This window comes from Hyaloscypha bicolor (genome assembly GCF_002865645.1).
Source record: "Hyaloscypha bicolor E unplaced genomic scaffold K444scaffold_13, whole genome shotgun sequence".
NCBI lineage: Eukaryota > Fungi > Ascomycota > Leotiomycetes > Helotiales > Hyaloscyphaceae > Hyaloscypha > Hyaloscypha bicolor.
The window spans coordinates 1,369,720-1,384,955 of NW_020194515.1; the positions used below are offsets into that span (position 1 = coordinate 1,369,720).

The window sequence follows — 15,236 nt, forward strand, 5'->3', positions numbered from 1 at the left end:
GATCCACACACGCCGCAGTAAGGGGTATGGGCGAATAAGACAGCTGGAATTCAATGTTTTGTGGAGGCGAACCCGCTAGAAACACGCTTCAGGGTAGGGGTTTATTTATCCCAACCACCAAGTATTACCCGAGAGCCCCTGCAACCCCCTGCCTTCTTCACATGCCCCCTCCATTCAAAATCAAATCCACAGCTCACTCTCCCAGGGCATACACAACCGCCTGAATCGGACAGCTGATTGGAGTAGGTGGGGCACTCGCGTCTGCGACTCTCAGCCATTGTACCCCCTTGACTCTGAACTCGGTATCAACGACATTGCCCATATTCGCTGCACCCGCTGGATGCTGGAGAGTCATTGCCGCTGCTTTCAGTCTCTCGTCGATTCTGCATCACTGCTCTCTTCATGTGTCGTCTTGAAACTCGGTGGTACGGCTTCCCCGGCAAAGAGGTCTACGACAGGAGAGGTGTTCATGAGTTTGGCAAATGTTCGGACCGCAATGCGGAGCCTGTATTGATCGGAAACCGTGGCATAGTGATTATGGTCAATCGCCGGCTGATCACCGATATCTGCTGGTTTCAATGTTATCGCCCATCTCGAAATAGGCAGAAGGTTCAGGGCATAGGCTGTGACGAGCGTTCCGTTGAGCGGGACACCGATATAAAGCATCAGTATGCCGAGATGACATCTTGCTGCACTCAGAAGTCCCTCCTTCTCCCGGTCTGAAACCCCTGAATCACGAGCTAGTGCCGTTTTGAGTTCCTCGGGATCAACAGAAGCGGTGGTGTGCCAATCCAATGGGCTCCAGGTCGTGAACGCTGGATCGTTAAAAGCGGACTCCCAACGGAAGCACCGAGTTCGGGATTCCGAGTTCCCACTGCTGAGAAAGGACCAAGTAGTCTCAGAGGATCTCCCCTCCTTCTTAGGAGTCAATCACTTGCTGAACTCCATACTGTTGGAGTTCCTCTACTGGACCGATGCCGGAAAGCATGAGGAGTTGCGGCGTCCTGATGGACCGCTGAGAGGATAAGTTCTCGTTTTGCGGATAGCATTTGGTCGGAAGTAAGCTCGACGCCTATTGCCACTTTCGTACCATCTGGGAGGGTAGAGATGAGGATTCGTTTGACAATCGTCGAGTTCATAATTTCCACACCGTTGTGAGGGTATGTAGCGCTGGCAATTACTCCTGTCCTCGAGTGCGGGCTTCGACAACTTCGACAACTTCGACGACTTCGGCGAGGCCAAGAGCCGAGCCGCCGTTTATGTCAGTTGCTTGGTGGACGCCGAGAGTTGCCCACGCTTCTTTGAGAAGTTCTCGACAAGTATAATTGCGTTCTGATCCCCTCATGTCCAAAGTTCTGTTATCAAATCAACCATCATCTCAGGTCTAAAAGGACATCAGGCATACCATAATTTATCCCCGACCCATTCCCCATGTCTTGCCATCCTTAACGTACGCTTTCAGGACATTAACAAGGTTCTGCGGCACAGTCTCATACTTACAATTTAATTCAGACCCTATCAAAAGGCGGGTTTTGCAGGTGAAGCGGCGGCTTCTGCTAGATCCTACCCGCTGGAATCGGGCCCGGCTTCGATGAGGAGGATTGAGAGTGAGGGGTCACGTTCGTGGAGACGGGAGGCGACGACTGTGCCACCGATTGCTGCTCCGATGATGACGAAGTCGAAAGTTTCCATTGGAGATTTGTTTATTGAGGGAGGCGATTGGGCTTGCATTTTTGGAAATAGAGGGGGAAGGGTGTGCAGGGGAGAGCGGTTCATTGAACCAGCAATACTTGCGACATTCAACTACTTAACTATCATTTCCTCAAAATTATCGAGGCTATATGGCTGAGTAAGAAGTGACTTTTCTTGGGGTAAATTGAATGTGGCCTCTGTACGCACTCCGCATTTACTGCAATTAGTCTCGAGCGGGCGGTGGCTCAGTAGTGCTGATTTTTGGGATCATATTGAAGCTCTAGAATATTACTCAGGAATATGCAAATGAGTCTACGGAGTTTATAGAGCTCAAGGACCGAGATGCTTTCATTGGGGCGTACTGTACGAAGTACCTAGCCGCAAGTCAGCACGGAAAAAGTCTTACGGGTGGGAACGCTCATGCCGTACTAGAGTGATGATGGTTGCTGCTATACTTCGGACTCTCCCCTGGCACCCAGAGAGGACTACGAATCAACTCCAGCGATTGGTTTGCTAGTACGAGCTACGGAGAGATATTGTTTGGATTTGGATTTAAAGATGGAGATGGAAAGTAGGAACGGAATGGGCCAATCGCCGTGTCTGCCAAGGCTTCCTTTCTTGACCCGTCAGACGAAGTTACTAAAATGGTGACTGTTTATTTTACCCTGAATCGAGCAGAACATCGCTATATAAGTAGTCTCTGAAAATCTATTCTACTTGGAAGAAAAATCGCGATCTAGTGTAGGAGGGAAACGCTGAAGATCCTCAGAAGAAATAGGCAGAAGTGAACCATGTACCAGGTTGACGAATTGCCAGGTCAAATTCACGTTACTTATGAACACCCGAGATTTCAAGAACTCCGATAAATTCCTGAACAGAAGCGTGAAGCTCATAGAAGCTTGGAGCGAGGCTAAACACTCCTTAACGCCATAATTAAGTGAAATGTGTGGCCTGAGGCTTAAGCGAATTTCCCCCTGACAACGCGACAAAAACAAAACCCACATAAAAGACACCGGAAGCAAAAAACAGGGCCAAGCAAGACCAAGGACTAAAAAGCGAGAGCGCACGCAGTAAAACAAGGCTCAATATGACTGTAAAGGCTTGGATTGATGCAATGTGCCTGCCGTACCACACTACACGATCTATGGGTCCCTACATTGCACAGTTACAGTTGATACCCGGTTGATTGAATTGGCCTGGAGGAGAGGTAGACGTTTGGCAAGGTTCCTTAAATAATCTTTCAAGCCTAGCGTTTCGCTTAAGGGCACGCTAACTCCTCACACAGTTTACATTCTAGCCCACGTGATTCCCGCCCCTTTCCTCGCCTGCAGTTGATGATACCCATATGTGCTTTGTCTATGAACCCCTAAGTGCTCCGGCCCTGGCCAGCATTCTGGGTTGATGCACTCCCCTGTCCACTAGCAGAACCACCACCCGAACTGCCTGAATTCGTGCCGTACCCCTTATCCCTATCTTCGAATTGTTTCTGTGCATCCCCATGAGCCGCCTTTCTTCTGGCTTCTGCTGCTTCTTTTGTTTTTGCAAGCGAAAACGTTAGATCAAGATCCTGGAGAAGCTCTAAGAGAGGGGGCGTAAAGATGGGGGAGTCATGCCTTTGTCTCGGCTACACACCAAAGGCATCGTGAGGCACTTGTCTTCGTTCTTGGAGAATGGATTGGTCGATTGTGTTTCTGGAACAATCGTTGAATAGATTTCCGAACCTCAGCTTCACCTCGCTCGCGATTGTCGAACCGTCACTAACTGATTTGCTTCGAAAGGGATTGGGAAAGGCAGGAGTCGCAGCAGGCGTTCGGTCTTGGAGTTGCATTTTTTCTTCGAGGAAATTCCTCCCCTTATAAGACAAAAAATGAGGCCTTAATAACGCGCGCGCTAATACAAACACCAGATTTGGGCCAGGCTTTCCGCAGCCTGGTCCATTGCCCGAACTACCTATGGCTATTAGAGGAAAGGTACAAAGGCGCGCGGCAATGAAAACCGGCCATGTTTAGACTTTAGAAAAAAATGCTAATCGAAACACCAGATTTGGGCCAGGCTTTTCGCAACCTGGTCCTTTGCCCGAACTATCTATTCTGGAGAAAGTTTAATGGTGAGTGGCGTAGTGGCTTTACGGAGTAAAGGATCTCACGAGTCAGCTCTCGCTAGTTCTAGTGGTCAGGGGAACCCCTTGGCTAGAATTAGTGTGATCAAACTGAGCCGAAGCTGGGTCGTCATGGTGTGATACCTTGGCGAATATCAGTAACTCTTTATTTCCTCACATTCATTTTCTATACCTCGGCGCTAGTCGACAGTATTTTGGAGTAGATCATTCGGCCTTTCAATGCAATTTCAACGCAGACAGTAGAGATATAGATCAACAGTCGCATCTCAATGCCTCCATTGAAGAAGCCGGCAGTTTTTCCCAAGAACATTCTAGAGAACCTTCACCTCCGAATTTTGCAGGTTAAACCGGCGGAACGGTAAGGCAAGATCCTCTACCTCCATGCGGCCGTCATCATCGTCGACACGAATCGCGATGTTGACCTCAGTGTCAGCTTCATCCAAGTTGACAAGGGCAATTTGGGGTCCGAGACAACCCCCAGAAAAAGCAATATCGCGTGCTTGATTTTGCAGTATTAGCAGACGCACCTATGTTTGGTGTTTTGATTTGATTTTAATTTTATTGCGCAGCAAAAATTGTTCATCCCTATTTTCGCTTTCCGTTGCTCGTATGTGGCTCAAACCATAACACACTTTTACAAGCCAGTCAGGCAGTTCCATTATTCCGAGTTTTTGTTAAACATGAATTCCATAACTAAAGCCCGAAAGTTTATTCTTAAGACTTCTCTGACAAATTTGACGGCTTGTATCTCTCTTAGCAAATGTACCCCACCAATTTTTGATCCGCCACAGTCAGGGGCTGGTGTGCCCCACTTGCTTACACTTTACTGGGCTACTGTAGGCTGCAGAGAGCACACGTGTTTAGCGAGTCCGTAGTTGGTAGATATATCTTGCTTCCTCCTGAACCTCACGTCTTTCTAATGTTCCATGACTTATCAATCATCCAGCCATGGAAGCCATGGAGAAAATCGATGACGCTGAGAATGAAGCACGCATGAAGAGAGGCGAGCTTTATTATGCCTTCACCCCCGCTTTGATCGCCCAACGGGAGCGGTGTAAAAAGGCTTGCAATAGGCTCAACCAAGAGACTGGAGATGCCTCTCGAAGGAGGCGCCTTGAGCTTTGGAAGGAGTGAGTCCGCCCTTGAAGAATTCAGATTACCCTCTGACCATTTACAGTATCGCCAATGACAAGTCTCCACACCCACCACAGGCAGCCACCCAAGAGGAAGACGACATTCTACTCCAGGATGTATCATACGTTGAGGGTCCTATCAAGTGTGATTATGGCTACAACGTAATGTACGACTCACTCCTCCCTGACCCTTGCTCCAGAGCTCCATTTAAATTGACTCTTTCATAGACTCGGGAAAGGGGTTTTTGTCAACTACAACTGCACATTTATTGACACCTCTCCTATTACAATCGGAGCTAGGACACTTGTCGCACCAAACTGCTCCTTTTACTCGGGCACCCATCCTCTCGATCCATTTCTTCGCAACAGCACTAAAGGTCCTGAATATGGAGCTCCCATCACGATTGGCGAGGATTGTTGGATTGGAGGGAATGCTATTGTGTTGCCTGGGGTCACGATTGGGAGAGGAGTGACGGTTGGTGCCGGGAGTGTGGTGACGAAGAATGTAGAGGACTTTTGTGTTGTTGCTGGGAATCCGGCGAGGGTTATTAGGAGGATCCAGCCCGAAGCTCCGGACCCAAGATTGAGCATACCTTACAATACGAGTGGATGTGCAGTAGCTGGTCCCAGTTCGCAAAGCGTTGAGTGATCGCTTGAAGCAGAGCCGATGGAGTATAGACAATAATATTCACGGAGAGCGTTTTGTTAGGTAACTTTGGTCTCATGATGCCCAATGCCCACTCCCATCGGCGAGATCGAGTCACGTCAAGGAATTACCCTGGTCGATACTAGTACAAGTAACGCCCATCCCTGCATGGCGGGACACCCGTTGTGCCGGGACTAATCATGGTACTGTACGTTGACTTTGCAACGAATCAAATTCTGCGCAGACGTTCATTTCCTCGTACTTATATGTCTACTGCTTGCTCTGGCTGCTCCTGAATACTCATGCCCCGCCGACCTGGAAAATTACGTTTGCATTGCCTCATACGCGCTCAATTTGTGAAGACTTCCTTTCATAGCGCAACAGCACTCCTCCACCACAGCACCGCCATCGAGCTCTCTTCGCCTTTCAACATCATACTGTAGAACGGCTTGATCTGGTTTTCCGAGCCTTTCCCCCTGCTAAGCAGTTATTGTTAGCCATGTGGCGGCCGCGACGCGCTGCGTCCATGCAACATCCCCACATCAGTTGGTACTTCCCCCCTCCCCTAATTAAATGTAACAGTGGGTCCAGAGTAGACACTGTGGCTGCCGTTCAGCAAATACTACTAGTTACTTCCAAGCCTTTGCCATGGGATCAACAAGCCTTAGCAAGGTAAATAAAGCCACCGTCTTCTCGAAGGACCTCGCGATTGACAGTGCTAGGTGGCTGATCAGGGTTTCAGCCATTCAGAGCGCTGATATCAAGGATTAGCCCCACTGTTACATTTATTTAGGGGGGGAGAGTACCCCTAATCAAACGATCAAGGATGCCTGGTGAGGGAGTGATCGTCGGCACATCCCGCATAATAATTACTTCTACGGAGTAACTGTACAGTATTTTGCCTTACATAATGTAAGACTGCTCTCTTCGGGCCTGTGGCTGTTCGGGTCATCTGCACCACTGGAGGAATCATCTGTGTGACTGGGGCTCTCTCTAGCTCCGGCGCTTCGCAGCACTCTTGCGCTTCCGAGTTGCTTCTGATAAACAGCACGTGATGAAGTTGGAGGTGTAGTTACCTGGCAGGCACGAATGGGCGGTGAACTTTGCAGCTTAGATCTGATAAGAGGCTGCTATTGTAGGGGACGAGGACGACGAGTATTGATGGCGGCAGTTCCAAACTAGTGTGTCGGGTTCTATGAGGATTTCCAGCCGCGGCGACATGGACGATGTAGTAGGGTTTGGAGTTACACGCCGCTGCACACGGACAATACCTCCGTACCGGGACCGAAGGTATTTACTTTCTCGCGCTTCTATGTGCAAGGCCATTGTGGCGTGCGGCCAGAACCCGAGAACAACATCAAGAAACATGTGGCGCAATATTGGCTCGCTACACAGTAAGGCTGATTCGCTGAATATCCCGGAGGCTGAATCCCAAGCTAATTATCGTGCCAGCCATGACTACATACGGTGAGGTAGCAGCCTGTGCTTCCACTTCGTCTCCATCCAACTCTTGTGTAGTGCAAACCTATCATAGATAAAGCTACAAATCAACTTCAGGTGCCCGAGCCGCAAATGAAGTATTCCGAAATGGCAAGTATGCGGAGTGCGCTCCGTGGCATTTCTTCACCTCCATGTTCGCTAACAACTTGTCCAGTCTATTAGGGCGTACTGCCCCTGGTGCAAGAAAGATGTTCAGCTTGGCAAAAAGACGAGTAGTTGGAAGAAGAGGTCTCTATCGCACCTTTGCAAATTACCAGTATGGCATACTCTTGCTAACAATGACGAAAAATTAGGTGGTGTAGCAACCCTTGGGAAATTCTCTGCCTCCCACTAGGCTGTCTCGTAGCAATCTTTGAATCAGAAGATCTTTTCCCAGGCTACGACTGGCACTGCACCGAGTGCCATCGACGACTGTCATTTAAAGGCGCCAAGAGCAAGGGAATGCAATTGTTTATTCCTATCGGTGAAGAAACTATGAAAGGCAAGTTAAATCGAGCGCTGCTGTTCTTTTGAAGTGCACAGCATGTCTTGGTATAGTTCAGGCCGCTAACAGATGTCGCAATCTCTAGTCGGCTGCCCTCGTGTGCGCAATCTGCTTTACACGCGGTGGGGCAATAATACGCAAATGCGCGCTAGTCTTGCAAAGCAGAGCGCTGATCTTCTCGGCGGCATGATCCTTAAACTGAAAGGCGCTCCCGATGGGGCCCTACCGCACATGGGCGTCCCTGACGCCAATAATGAGGGAGAAGGCAACAACAACAGATCATTAAGATCAAAGATTTACGCTATTTGGAGGGCACATTTTAATATGCTGCCACAGGGCCTCGACAGTACGGAAATCGAGGCAAGGATGGAAGACGCGTACTTGATTGCGAGAAATGGCCCATACGTTTTTTACGCCTCAAGCCTCGAATGGCCAGAGGCCAAAAATCAGTGGCTGAGATATCTAGCTGCGTTTCTTATCAAGGAGTTTGGAATGGGCTCCAGGATGATGGAGCAGTTCAACCGCCTGAGAGATGAGCGTAATACGAAGTTTGCAGGAAAGAACGAGAGTGAAAAGCTACAAGAGACTATGACGTTTGCTGTGATGAAGGTTATGGGTACTAACTGAGTATCTTGTACATTGTAAAGAGGCAAGGTGTAATATTTTGAAGAATCTTGAAATTTTGTTTCTCAATTCATTCTACTGTATCGGTGAAGTGCATCCCCGTGTTTCTGCTTCCCGAATCGTCGCCTCGCTGTGCTCTTCCAGCCACTTCTCTGCTGCTGCCATATTCTCTAGTATCGTGTTTCCCACGATGTCCCTCTCTCGTGTCCTTGATAACAGCATTATGTTATCTAGCGATGACGTCCGCAATAGCTAAACGTAAGGGCTATGGTTCACATTGGCCGGCTAACGCCTGCCGGTTGATGCGCGTCGTCCCTATTCCAGCGCCACCCGCTCCAGCGTCTAGCCCTGCACCTCGTAATCCGTACAAGCAAACGCTAGCAGGCTAGCATACTAGCACATATTCTTTATGGGTTGCACCATAGTGCTGCTTACCGCTTCCCTCATAACTACCGGATATGTTTCAGGAAACACAGCAATGTTTCTTGTTCCCATTCCTGCACAATACCTGTATTCAGTAAAGGGTGTTGAGTAAACAAGAACATCGCTATGCAAAACATGGTTGGCGCATGGTGATGGGTTTGGTCAGTTAGAGTCTTTCAACAGCGCATTGATTCTGCTCGCTGTGCTCTATTAGATCTCCAGCTACGTTGCTCGAGTATTTGGCTAGCTTTTCGCCTCTTAGGTAATTTAGGATAGAACTTACAACAAAACATCGAAACTCAAGCGGACTATCCTAGTCATCGACTCTTCCGCGGAAAGGGGAGGTTCTCCAAGCGAGCCCCTTTCGCTTCGGCAAGCCTAGTGCCCAAAATTACCGATGCATCACCCCACGACGGTATATTCCAGAACGATACTCACATCACATTTTCAATTCTCCAATTCTCTTTCTCCTCCCACAACGCAATTGCACAACATGACCTTCATTCTTTAAGTTTCGAGAAACACGTCAACATGCTCGAAAGTGATACCCATTCCCTATTCGAGGGGCAGTCAGTAATGACACACTGCGGGCATCTTCCTGCATTGGGAACAATGTGCCGAGCCGTCGCTTACTTGGGCTGATCGCATGAAGTTGCAGCGCCACATGGACCTCAGCATGCAGCCCACTCTAAAGCCGAAGTCGTTGTACAGCGTCAACCCCGTTCCAACGGCGACTGCTACGGCCGGCATCTCTGGGAACGGGTGCAATGAATACTAGTGGCGCTTCAAGTCCAAAGCAATTCAAGGCCCCCATCGGTCCAAAGAGATCGCGGAAATCACGGCCAGGGAAGAAAACAAGACCCAAGCCACCGAAAGAGGCTGTCGATCCGAAACTCCCGGCCAGCCCTCGCCCCAAAGCAGTATGTCCATATACACCGAGCACTGAACTGGAAGACCTTCACCTGCGGTCCCTGATAAATCACTGCAAGCCTCCCCCCGCCTACGAGTGTGGTTGTACAAGGCTGACAAATCCAGCAGATGTCACTTTCATTACCGCTGCTACCCTAACGAACGTCGGCCCCCGTTTTGAGTGGTATGGTCTGGCAGTCCGAGACGAGGCGTTCTTCCATGCCCTCATCTCTGACACCTGTGCGCATTACACATACATGACGGGGCTGGAATTGCCGTATAAATGGATATTTTTCAGGCACCGAGGCGAGGCTATCCGCGTAGTCAACCAAAGAATTGCACAAGGACGATTTGACGAAGGGACCGTAAATGCGATTATAATATTTGCTCACCAAGATGTGGGTAGACAGCCAGATTGCCTATCACAGAAAGCTGATGGTTTTGTAGAGTTTTGAGGACCATCCGCAAGAGTCCAAGAAGCATATGGATGGCCTCGTCCAACTTGTTCGAGCAGCAGGTGGACTGCAGTCTCCAGATTTCAGCGAGAAAACTCGGCGGCATTTGTTCTTGTAAGCCAAATTTCATGACACGCTTCTGGCCACAAACTGACGCGTGTAATAAGTGTGGACCTTGCCGCCGCTATAATTGCGAATACCAAGCCGCATTTCTCACCAACCATGGACTTGACGAATCTAGAGCCATATTTCGGGAAACCGAGTCCTGCTGCGCTATCACATATAAACTCATTTGGAGCACGACTTTACAACTTCACTGGATCACCACTATTTGATCAAGCTGCGAGAGTATTATGGGGGCTTCGAAGTATTTCTGAGCTGGTGGCAGCATTCAGAGAAAACAGTGCCACCCCCGACACCGCCTCTGCTTCTGACATACAGTTTACCGATCGAGTGGAAGTCTTGGAACGGCTGGTCCATCAATTGTGGTTTATTGAGGACCCTGCAACGCCGCAGCATGTCATCTTCCAAACCTTTGGGTTCACGTGTTTAATCTACATCTACACAGCATTACGAGATCTCCCAATGGGACTGGATATGAACAGGATGCTGGCGAGAAAAGTTAAGATGGCTTTGGAGACTTGTGCAGAACTCAATGTACTTCTTGCAACCTTCCCAGATCTCCTGCTCTGGGAGATGCTCCTCTGTGGAAGAGCCGCCAGCCTCAGGGATAAGCCATTCTTGGCTCAACAGACTACGAAGATATTGATGGTGAGGAAGTTGGAGGATGCGAAAGATATCATTGCAGCATCAGATACATTTCTCTGGCCTGAAAGAGGGGCGCTAGCTCCTCTCGTTGCAGTCGGTCCCATCCATCCGTCCGGTTCGGTGATCGAAATTGAGGACTCATGATTTATTTTCAACTTTTCGATGACACGAATCGAGGAAATTTAGGAAATTTCTGTGGCTCATGTCTAAGTGCACCAGTGTACATTCAAGTATATCTTGATTGACATGGGACGTCACTTTCATGACATCGGTCGCGCTTTCCCCCTTCGAATAGTATTCGTGCGCCAACTTCCTCGGACTGCATGGATGGGAAGTTGCGAATGGGCGAGACTCTTTTCAACTTGTTTCTCTGTGCTTGGTGGCCATCACCATCAACACATCATCAACACCTACCAGCCATTCGGTATACTTATTATCAGAATTAACACAACTATAATGGGTTCCGGTGTCACATCCCAGCAGCTCCTCGCGATGCTTCCGTCTACTCCACAAGAAACGCCAGTTTCCATAACTCCTTTCGGCGCCTCGGATCGGGAATATTGTCTCGGGTGCCAAATATTCGTGGCCTGCACTGCTCAATGTCGACATTGCAAAGGCCCTTATTGCAGTAAGTTTCGAATGTCATGCATCTCCAATCTCAATTAATTGTCCTCCCATTTCCTGGAATATTGAGCTGAGAGTATCCTCATAGGTGACCGTTGCAAGAAGCAAGACGACCAAGTCCATGCCTGCGAATTCAAGTACGCTGTTGAGGTTTCCATTCACAATGTCCCAGGGATCGGTCGAACATTGTCCATCCCGTACACGACGACGTTCGAAGAGCTGCACCAGGCCTTGCAAATAGCGTTCTCATGGCGTCTCACGACCGATTACGAGTTCGCCATTGGCAGGTTGCTAATTACTTCTCACGACCGAATGGCGAGATTGGTGTTGACAGAGGAGAAAGCATATTTTAAAGAGTTCAAGGACGGCAGGACGATGTATATTGTCGAAGGCATGACGCACACATTTGCAGATAGGAAGATTATAGGTTATTTGAGCGACATCTCATCTGCTCTCGTACACAAGGTCAAAATTCGAGTCTGGAATCCTCCAAAACACTACACAGCTTTCCAGATTTCATCAGAGATCCAGTGCGTTCGTGGTCACGGACACTCATTTGCGCAGGGATTTACCTGTGATGAATGGGATAAGCTGAAGACAGCCTACAACAAGGAGATCCCCACTACGTAGGTTACTGTCTCGATATGTTTAGTGATCAAGCTAATTATTATAGAGCGGAAAAGGCTCTCATTGAGAACTACAAGCTTTTCTGTCCGAATGCAGATCAATATGGATTAAGTGGCAGCAGAGTCAATGAATTTGACATCGGCGCAGTGAACGCTAGACTGAAAAGGTTGCCAATTGGCCTAAATACTTTTCCAGATCACTTCCGGAGAATCTGGCTAGGGCCAGAGGACGAGCAGCTGAGTCTCCTAGAACAGGCATTCAAAGAACTCTGCCTCGATTGTCTTGATGAGTAATTGATTCTCCTTGAGCATGCTTCAAGAAACCCCCCTCCCCCCCGATTGTCTCGGCGCATATATGGGCAACACAGACTACAGCATACCACGAGCCGGAAAAGCCCAGTCTCCTGAAACAGCCTTTCAGCGGCTTTTATTCGATTGTCTTAGATCGTAGACAAAAGACATAATACAGCGTACCATTAATTCTACCCCGTGTCCATTCTATCGTGAACGTTCGTGAATATTGCACAAGAAACCAGAATGCGCACACTTTTGTTCTATCCATAGCCTCCATTTCCCATCACAAGGCATTCGAGATATCCTCGTGTCCAAAGAGCTCTCTCATCTGCCGAACCAAAGATTCCTCTTTCTCCTTCCTCCTTTGCCTATCAATGACGATCTCTTCCATCCGCGCACCCAAACTCTCCTCTTGCGGTCCAAGAACCCGCCATCTCGGAGCCACCAATCCACGCTCCGCCTCCACGCTCCTCACAACCCTCTCCACCTTCTCCTCCAAGCTCTCCTCCTCCCAACAATTGAATCCCAGCCCATCATCCGCATAGCAAACGCCCTCAATCTCGCTCCTCCCCCACGAATGCTGCTCTATCCTCACATCAGCCTCCATATCCTCCGCCTCGCCCTCAAAAGCACCCAAAGCGTCCTCCCCCCTCTCCACAAAAAGCACCTCTTCAACCCCGATAAACTTCCCCATAACCCTCTCCCAAAAGAGCCTCAACTGCATCTCCGAGACGCCTTTCGCGGCCCCGGCTCGGGGTGTAAATAATCCCTTTTGAACCGCTAACCGCGTCACTTGTCCGAAGCCAGAGGAGCCAGGGTGCACCATCATGCATGCATTCACGAAATCTTGCAACCCCTCTTGTCCACTTCCACATCCACTCGCATTCCCGCCGCCGTGCTCGTTCCTCCTCCGCCCGAAGAACAGCACATCGCCTCGCTCGGCCGAGAAGTAGATCTTGCTCGGCAGCGAGCCTGGCCGTGCGTCGGGACACGCGATTCCGCCGCTGAGGCCGAAGGCGAGGGAGTAGTGCTGCAGGGCGAGCGCGCGGCTTTCGTGGTTGATGTGGAGGGTTATGGGGAGGGCCGCAGACGAGGTGCAGCCCCGGCGCGACTTGGGGGTTGATGGAGTGAGGGGCGCGGTCGAGGATTGGTAGGTGAGGGGCACGAGGCGCGGGGACGGCAGGGTGAGGTGCCAGATCTTGAGGCGGAGTTCGGGAGGGAGGGAGGTGAAGAGTGGGAATGTTGATGTTGATGTTGAAGTTGATGATACTGGTTTTGGTTGTTGTGGTGCGGATGTTAGCGCAAATGAGGTTGGTTGTGGGGATGCGAGTGAATGTGAGGTCGGAATAGAGTTTGCATATGAAGGTGAGGGGTAGTGGGCATCGCCGCCAAGCAAGAGGGTACCAGAGCTGTACGACGGAGCCATCGTTGCATCAAGTCAGACGATGGCAGGTTACGTGCAGAGAGGTGCAAGACGTATGGATATCGCAGCGAGTGTAACGAGACGAGCAAACCCGAGGACCTGGGTCCAACGGCTCGCAGGGAAGAGGGGCAGACAGACATATAGGATCTGCAGACTTGACTTCCGCATCAAATGTCCCTTGCCCTCCCTGTGATCACTCATCACATATTTTTAGGAGCAGAAGGGGTGAAGGATTGGCAGAACCCAGGGCTCCGGACTGACCGAGACCGTGGATTCTGCCCTCCCCTCCCTCCCCTCCCTCCCCGGCAAGCGGAGTTGCGGGGGTTTGGACATGTCGAGGCGTGGAATGCGGATCTGAATTAGAAACAACATGTCAACATGGCCAGATGCAGCAGCGGAAGGGAGAGTTTGCCTTGGGTGTGCCCAACATCCGACCATTGTCCCCATGCCTGTTTGTCAGGACGGCACCTCCCGACTATTCTTTACGGCCGTAACTACAGCCCCACGTTTCCTGGGGAGGAGGAGGGGGTTGTGGCTGGAAGGATAGAGTATGATGAAGCTGGACTTTGAGTGTTGACGCTCTCGTGGAAATGAGACATTGTGGAGAAATTGGGAAGAGGGACGGAGAGGGCGTGATTGGTCAAAATACGAACAGAAGGTTCGAATGTGGCTTCTGGGCGCATTGTAGGGACGGCATTGCAAGCTGTCCTGGTGGTCTGGCTCGGGAGAGGACGCCACAGTGCTGGATTGCTGGAAATATGGGTGTGGCGCCCTGGGGGAGGGGCGACAGGCTCGTTCCGACACATGGATTCACGGCGATGGTGCGTGCAGGCGGAACTTGCCAAAATACTCGGGAACGGATGGATCATTACAGTATTGATATCGGCTCCGGATCGAGCCGGTAGAAGAACTTCAGATGGCAAGTGTTGTCGAGATCCTGCCTTATTTGAAGATTGAGAATGTTGCGCCTTACGGTAAGAGTTGACGAAACCTTTCTGGATCCAGGAACTCAAACCTCACGAGCCAAGACGTCCTGGACACCTGTGCCGGTAGTCAATCTTGTGGAGGAACCTTCGGAGTCCGGCCCAAGCCACTCGTGAAGTCTCATGCCCCCGAGGTCAGGACGGATAAAAGGTTTCCGGTAGTTGGGTCGTCAAAGGGATGTAAAGCCCTTGCGAATAACTGGCTTGGATTCATATCCACATAGCGAGGCTTGGGCATATCCATATGAGAGGGCTGGCACTTGCTTCTTTGCTTCACTACGAGCTGAAAATGTCGCGCATCATGAGTGGTGTAAGAAGCAAATGGATTCGGGCCGCCTGCCGATCCACATTCTTAAACAAGTCTTTTTCGATCTGGACCCTCGTTTCAAAGGCGATGACGCCCGTACGAAAATTGATGGTTGTATTGGCAAGAATATACTTCAGGAGTGTGTCACTCCGAGGAGATACACATCCCATGACGAACAGGAGTGTGTACCGATATAAAACATCAGACCACTATTGAAGTTTCTTCA

The 15,236-nt window shown here is 49.9% G+C and overlaps 7 protein-coding genes across 7 annotated transcripts; 4 read left to right on the forward strand and 3 right to left on the reverse strand.

Annotated features, from left to right (window-relative positions):
• Window positions 1–366: 366 nt before the first annotated feature.
• Window positions 367–1,139, reverse strand: K444DRAFT_624200 (GMC oxidoreductase; the record flags this gene model as incomplete). Its single annotated transcript, XM_024882365.1, has 2 exons — window positions 367–915; window positions 951–1,139. 2 exons carry the CDS (start codon window positions 1,137–1,139, stop codon window positions 367–369), a joined length of 738 nt encoding a protein of 245 aa, XP_024743619.1.
• Window positions 1,140–3,058: 1,919 nt separating this feature from the next.
• On the reverse strand, window positions 3,059–3,664 carry K444DRAFT_698792 (uncharacterized protein; the record flags this gene model as incomplete). Its single annotated transcript, XM_024887959.1, has 2 exons — window positions 3,059–3,270; window positions 3,325–3,664. Coding segments are annotated over 2 exons (552 nt in total), but the record flags the coding sequence as incomplete, so codon positions are not given.
• Window positions 3,665–4,699: 1,035 nt separating this feature from the next.
• On the forward strand, window positions 4,700–5,222 carry K444DRAFT_124711 (uncharacterized protein). The gene is made up of 2 exons (XM_024870412.1): window positions 4,700–4,941; window positions 4,989–5,222. The coding sequence occupies exons 1-2, from the start codon at window positions 4,760–4,762 to the stop codon at window positions 5,170–5,172; spliced, it is 366 nt and encodes a 121-aa protein (XP_024743621.1). The 5' UTR covers window positions 4,700–4,759; the 3' UTR covers window positions 5,173–5,222.
• A 1,848-nt stretch (window positions 5,223–7,070) lies between these two features.
• K444DRAFT_607036 (uncharacterized protein) lies at window positions 7,071–8,226 on the forward strand. The gene is made up of 4 exons (XM_024879099.1): window positions 7,071–7,180; window positions 7,245–7,318; window positions 7,384–7,571; window positions 7,660–8,226. Exons 1-4 carry the CDS (start codon window positions 7,178–7,180, stop codon window positions 8,199–8,201), a joined length of 807 nt encoding a protein of 268 aa, XP_024743622.1. The 5' UTR covers window positions 7,071–7,177; the 3' UTR covers window positions 8,202–8,226.
• A 1,294-nt stretch (window positions 8,227–9,520) lies between these two features.
• On the forward strand, window positions 9,521–11,004 carry K444DRAFT_124788 (uncharacterized protein). The gene is made up of 4 exons (XM_024870413.1): window positions 9,521–9,541; window positions 9,660–9,928; window positions 9,978–10,099; window positions 10,153–11,004. Exons 2-4 carry the CDS (start codon window positions 9,788–9,790, stop codon window positions 10,895–10,897), a joined length of 1,008 nt encoding a protein of 335 aa, XP_024743623.1. The 5' UTR covers window positions 9,521–9,541; window positions 9,660–9,787; the 3' UTR covers window positions 10,898–11,004.
• Window positions 10,598–12,483, forward strand: K444DRAFT_124694 (uncharacterized protein). Its single transcript, XM_024870410.1, has 3 exons — window positions 10,598–11,381; window positions 11,466–12,003; window positions 12,051–12,483. The coding sequence occupies exons 1-3, from the start codon at window positions 11,000–11,002 to the stop codon at window positions 12,295–12,297; spliced, it is 1,167 nt and encodes a 388-aa protein (XP_024743624.1). The 5' UTR covers window positions 10,598–10,999; the 3' UTR covers window positions 12,298–12,483.
• Window positions 12,440–13,969, reverse strand: K444DRAFT_124705 (uncharacterized protein). Its single transcript, XM_024870411.1, has one exon. It carries the CDS (start codon window positions 13,721–13,723, stop codon window positions 12,581–12,583), a length of 1,143 nt encoding a protein of 380 aa, XP_024743625.1. The 5' UTR covers window positions 13,724–13,969; the 3' UTR covers window positions 12,440–12,580.
• Window positions 13,970–15,236: the final 1,267 nt, after the last annotated feature.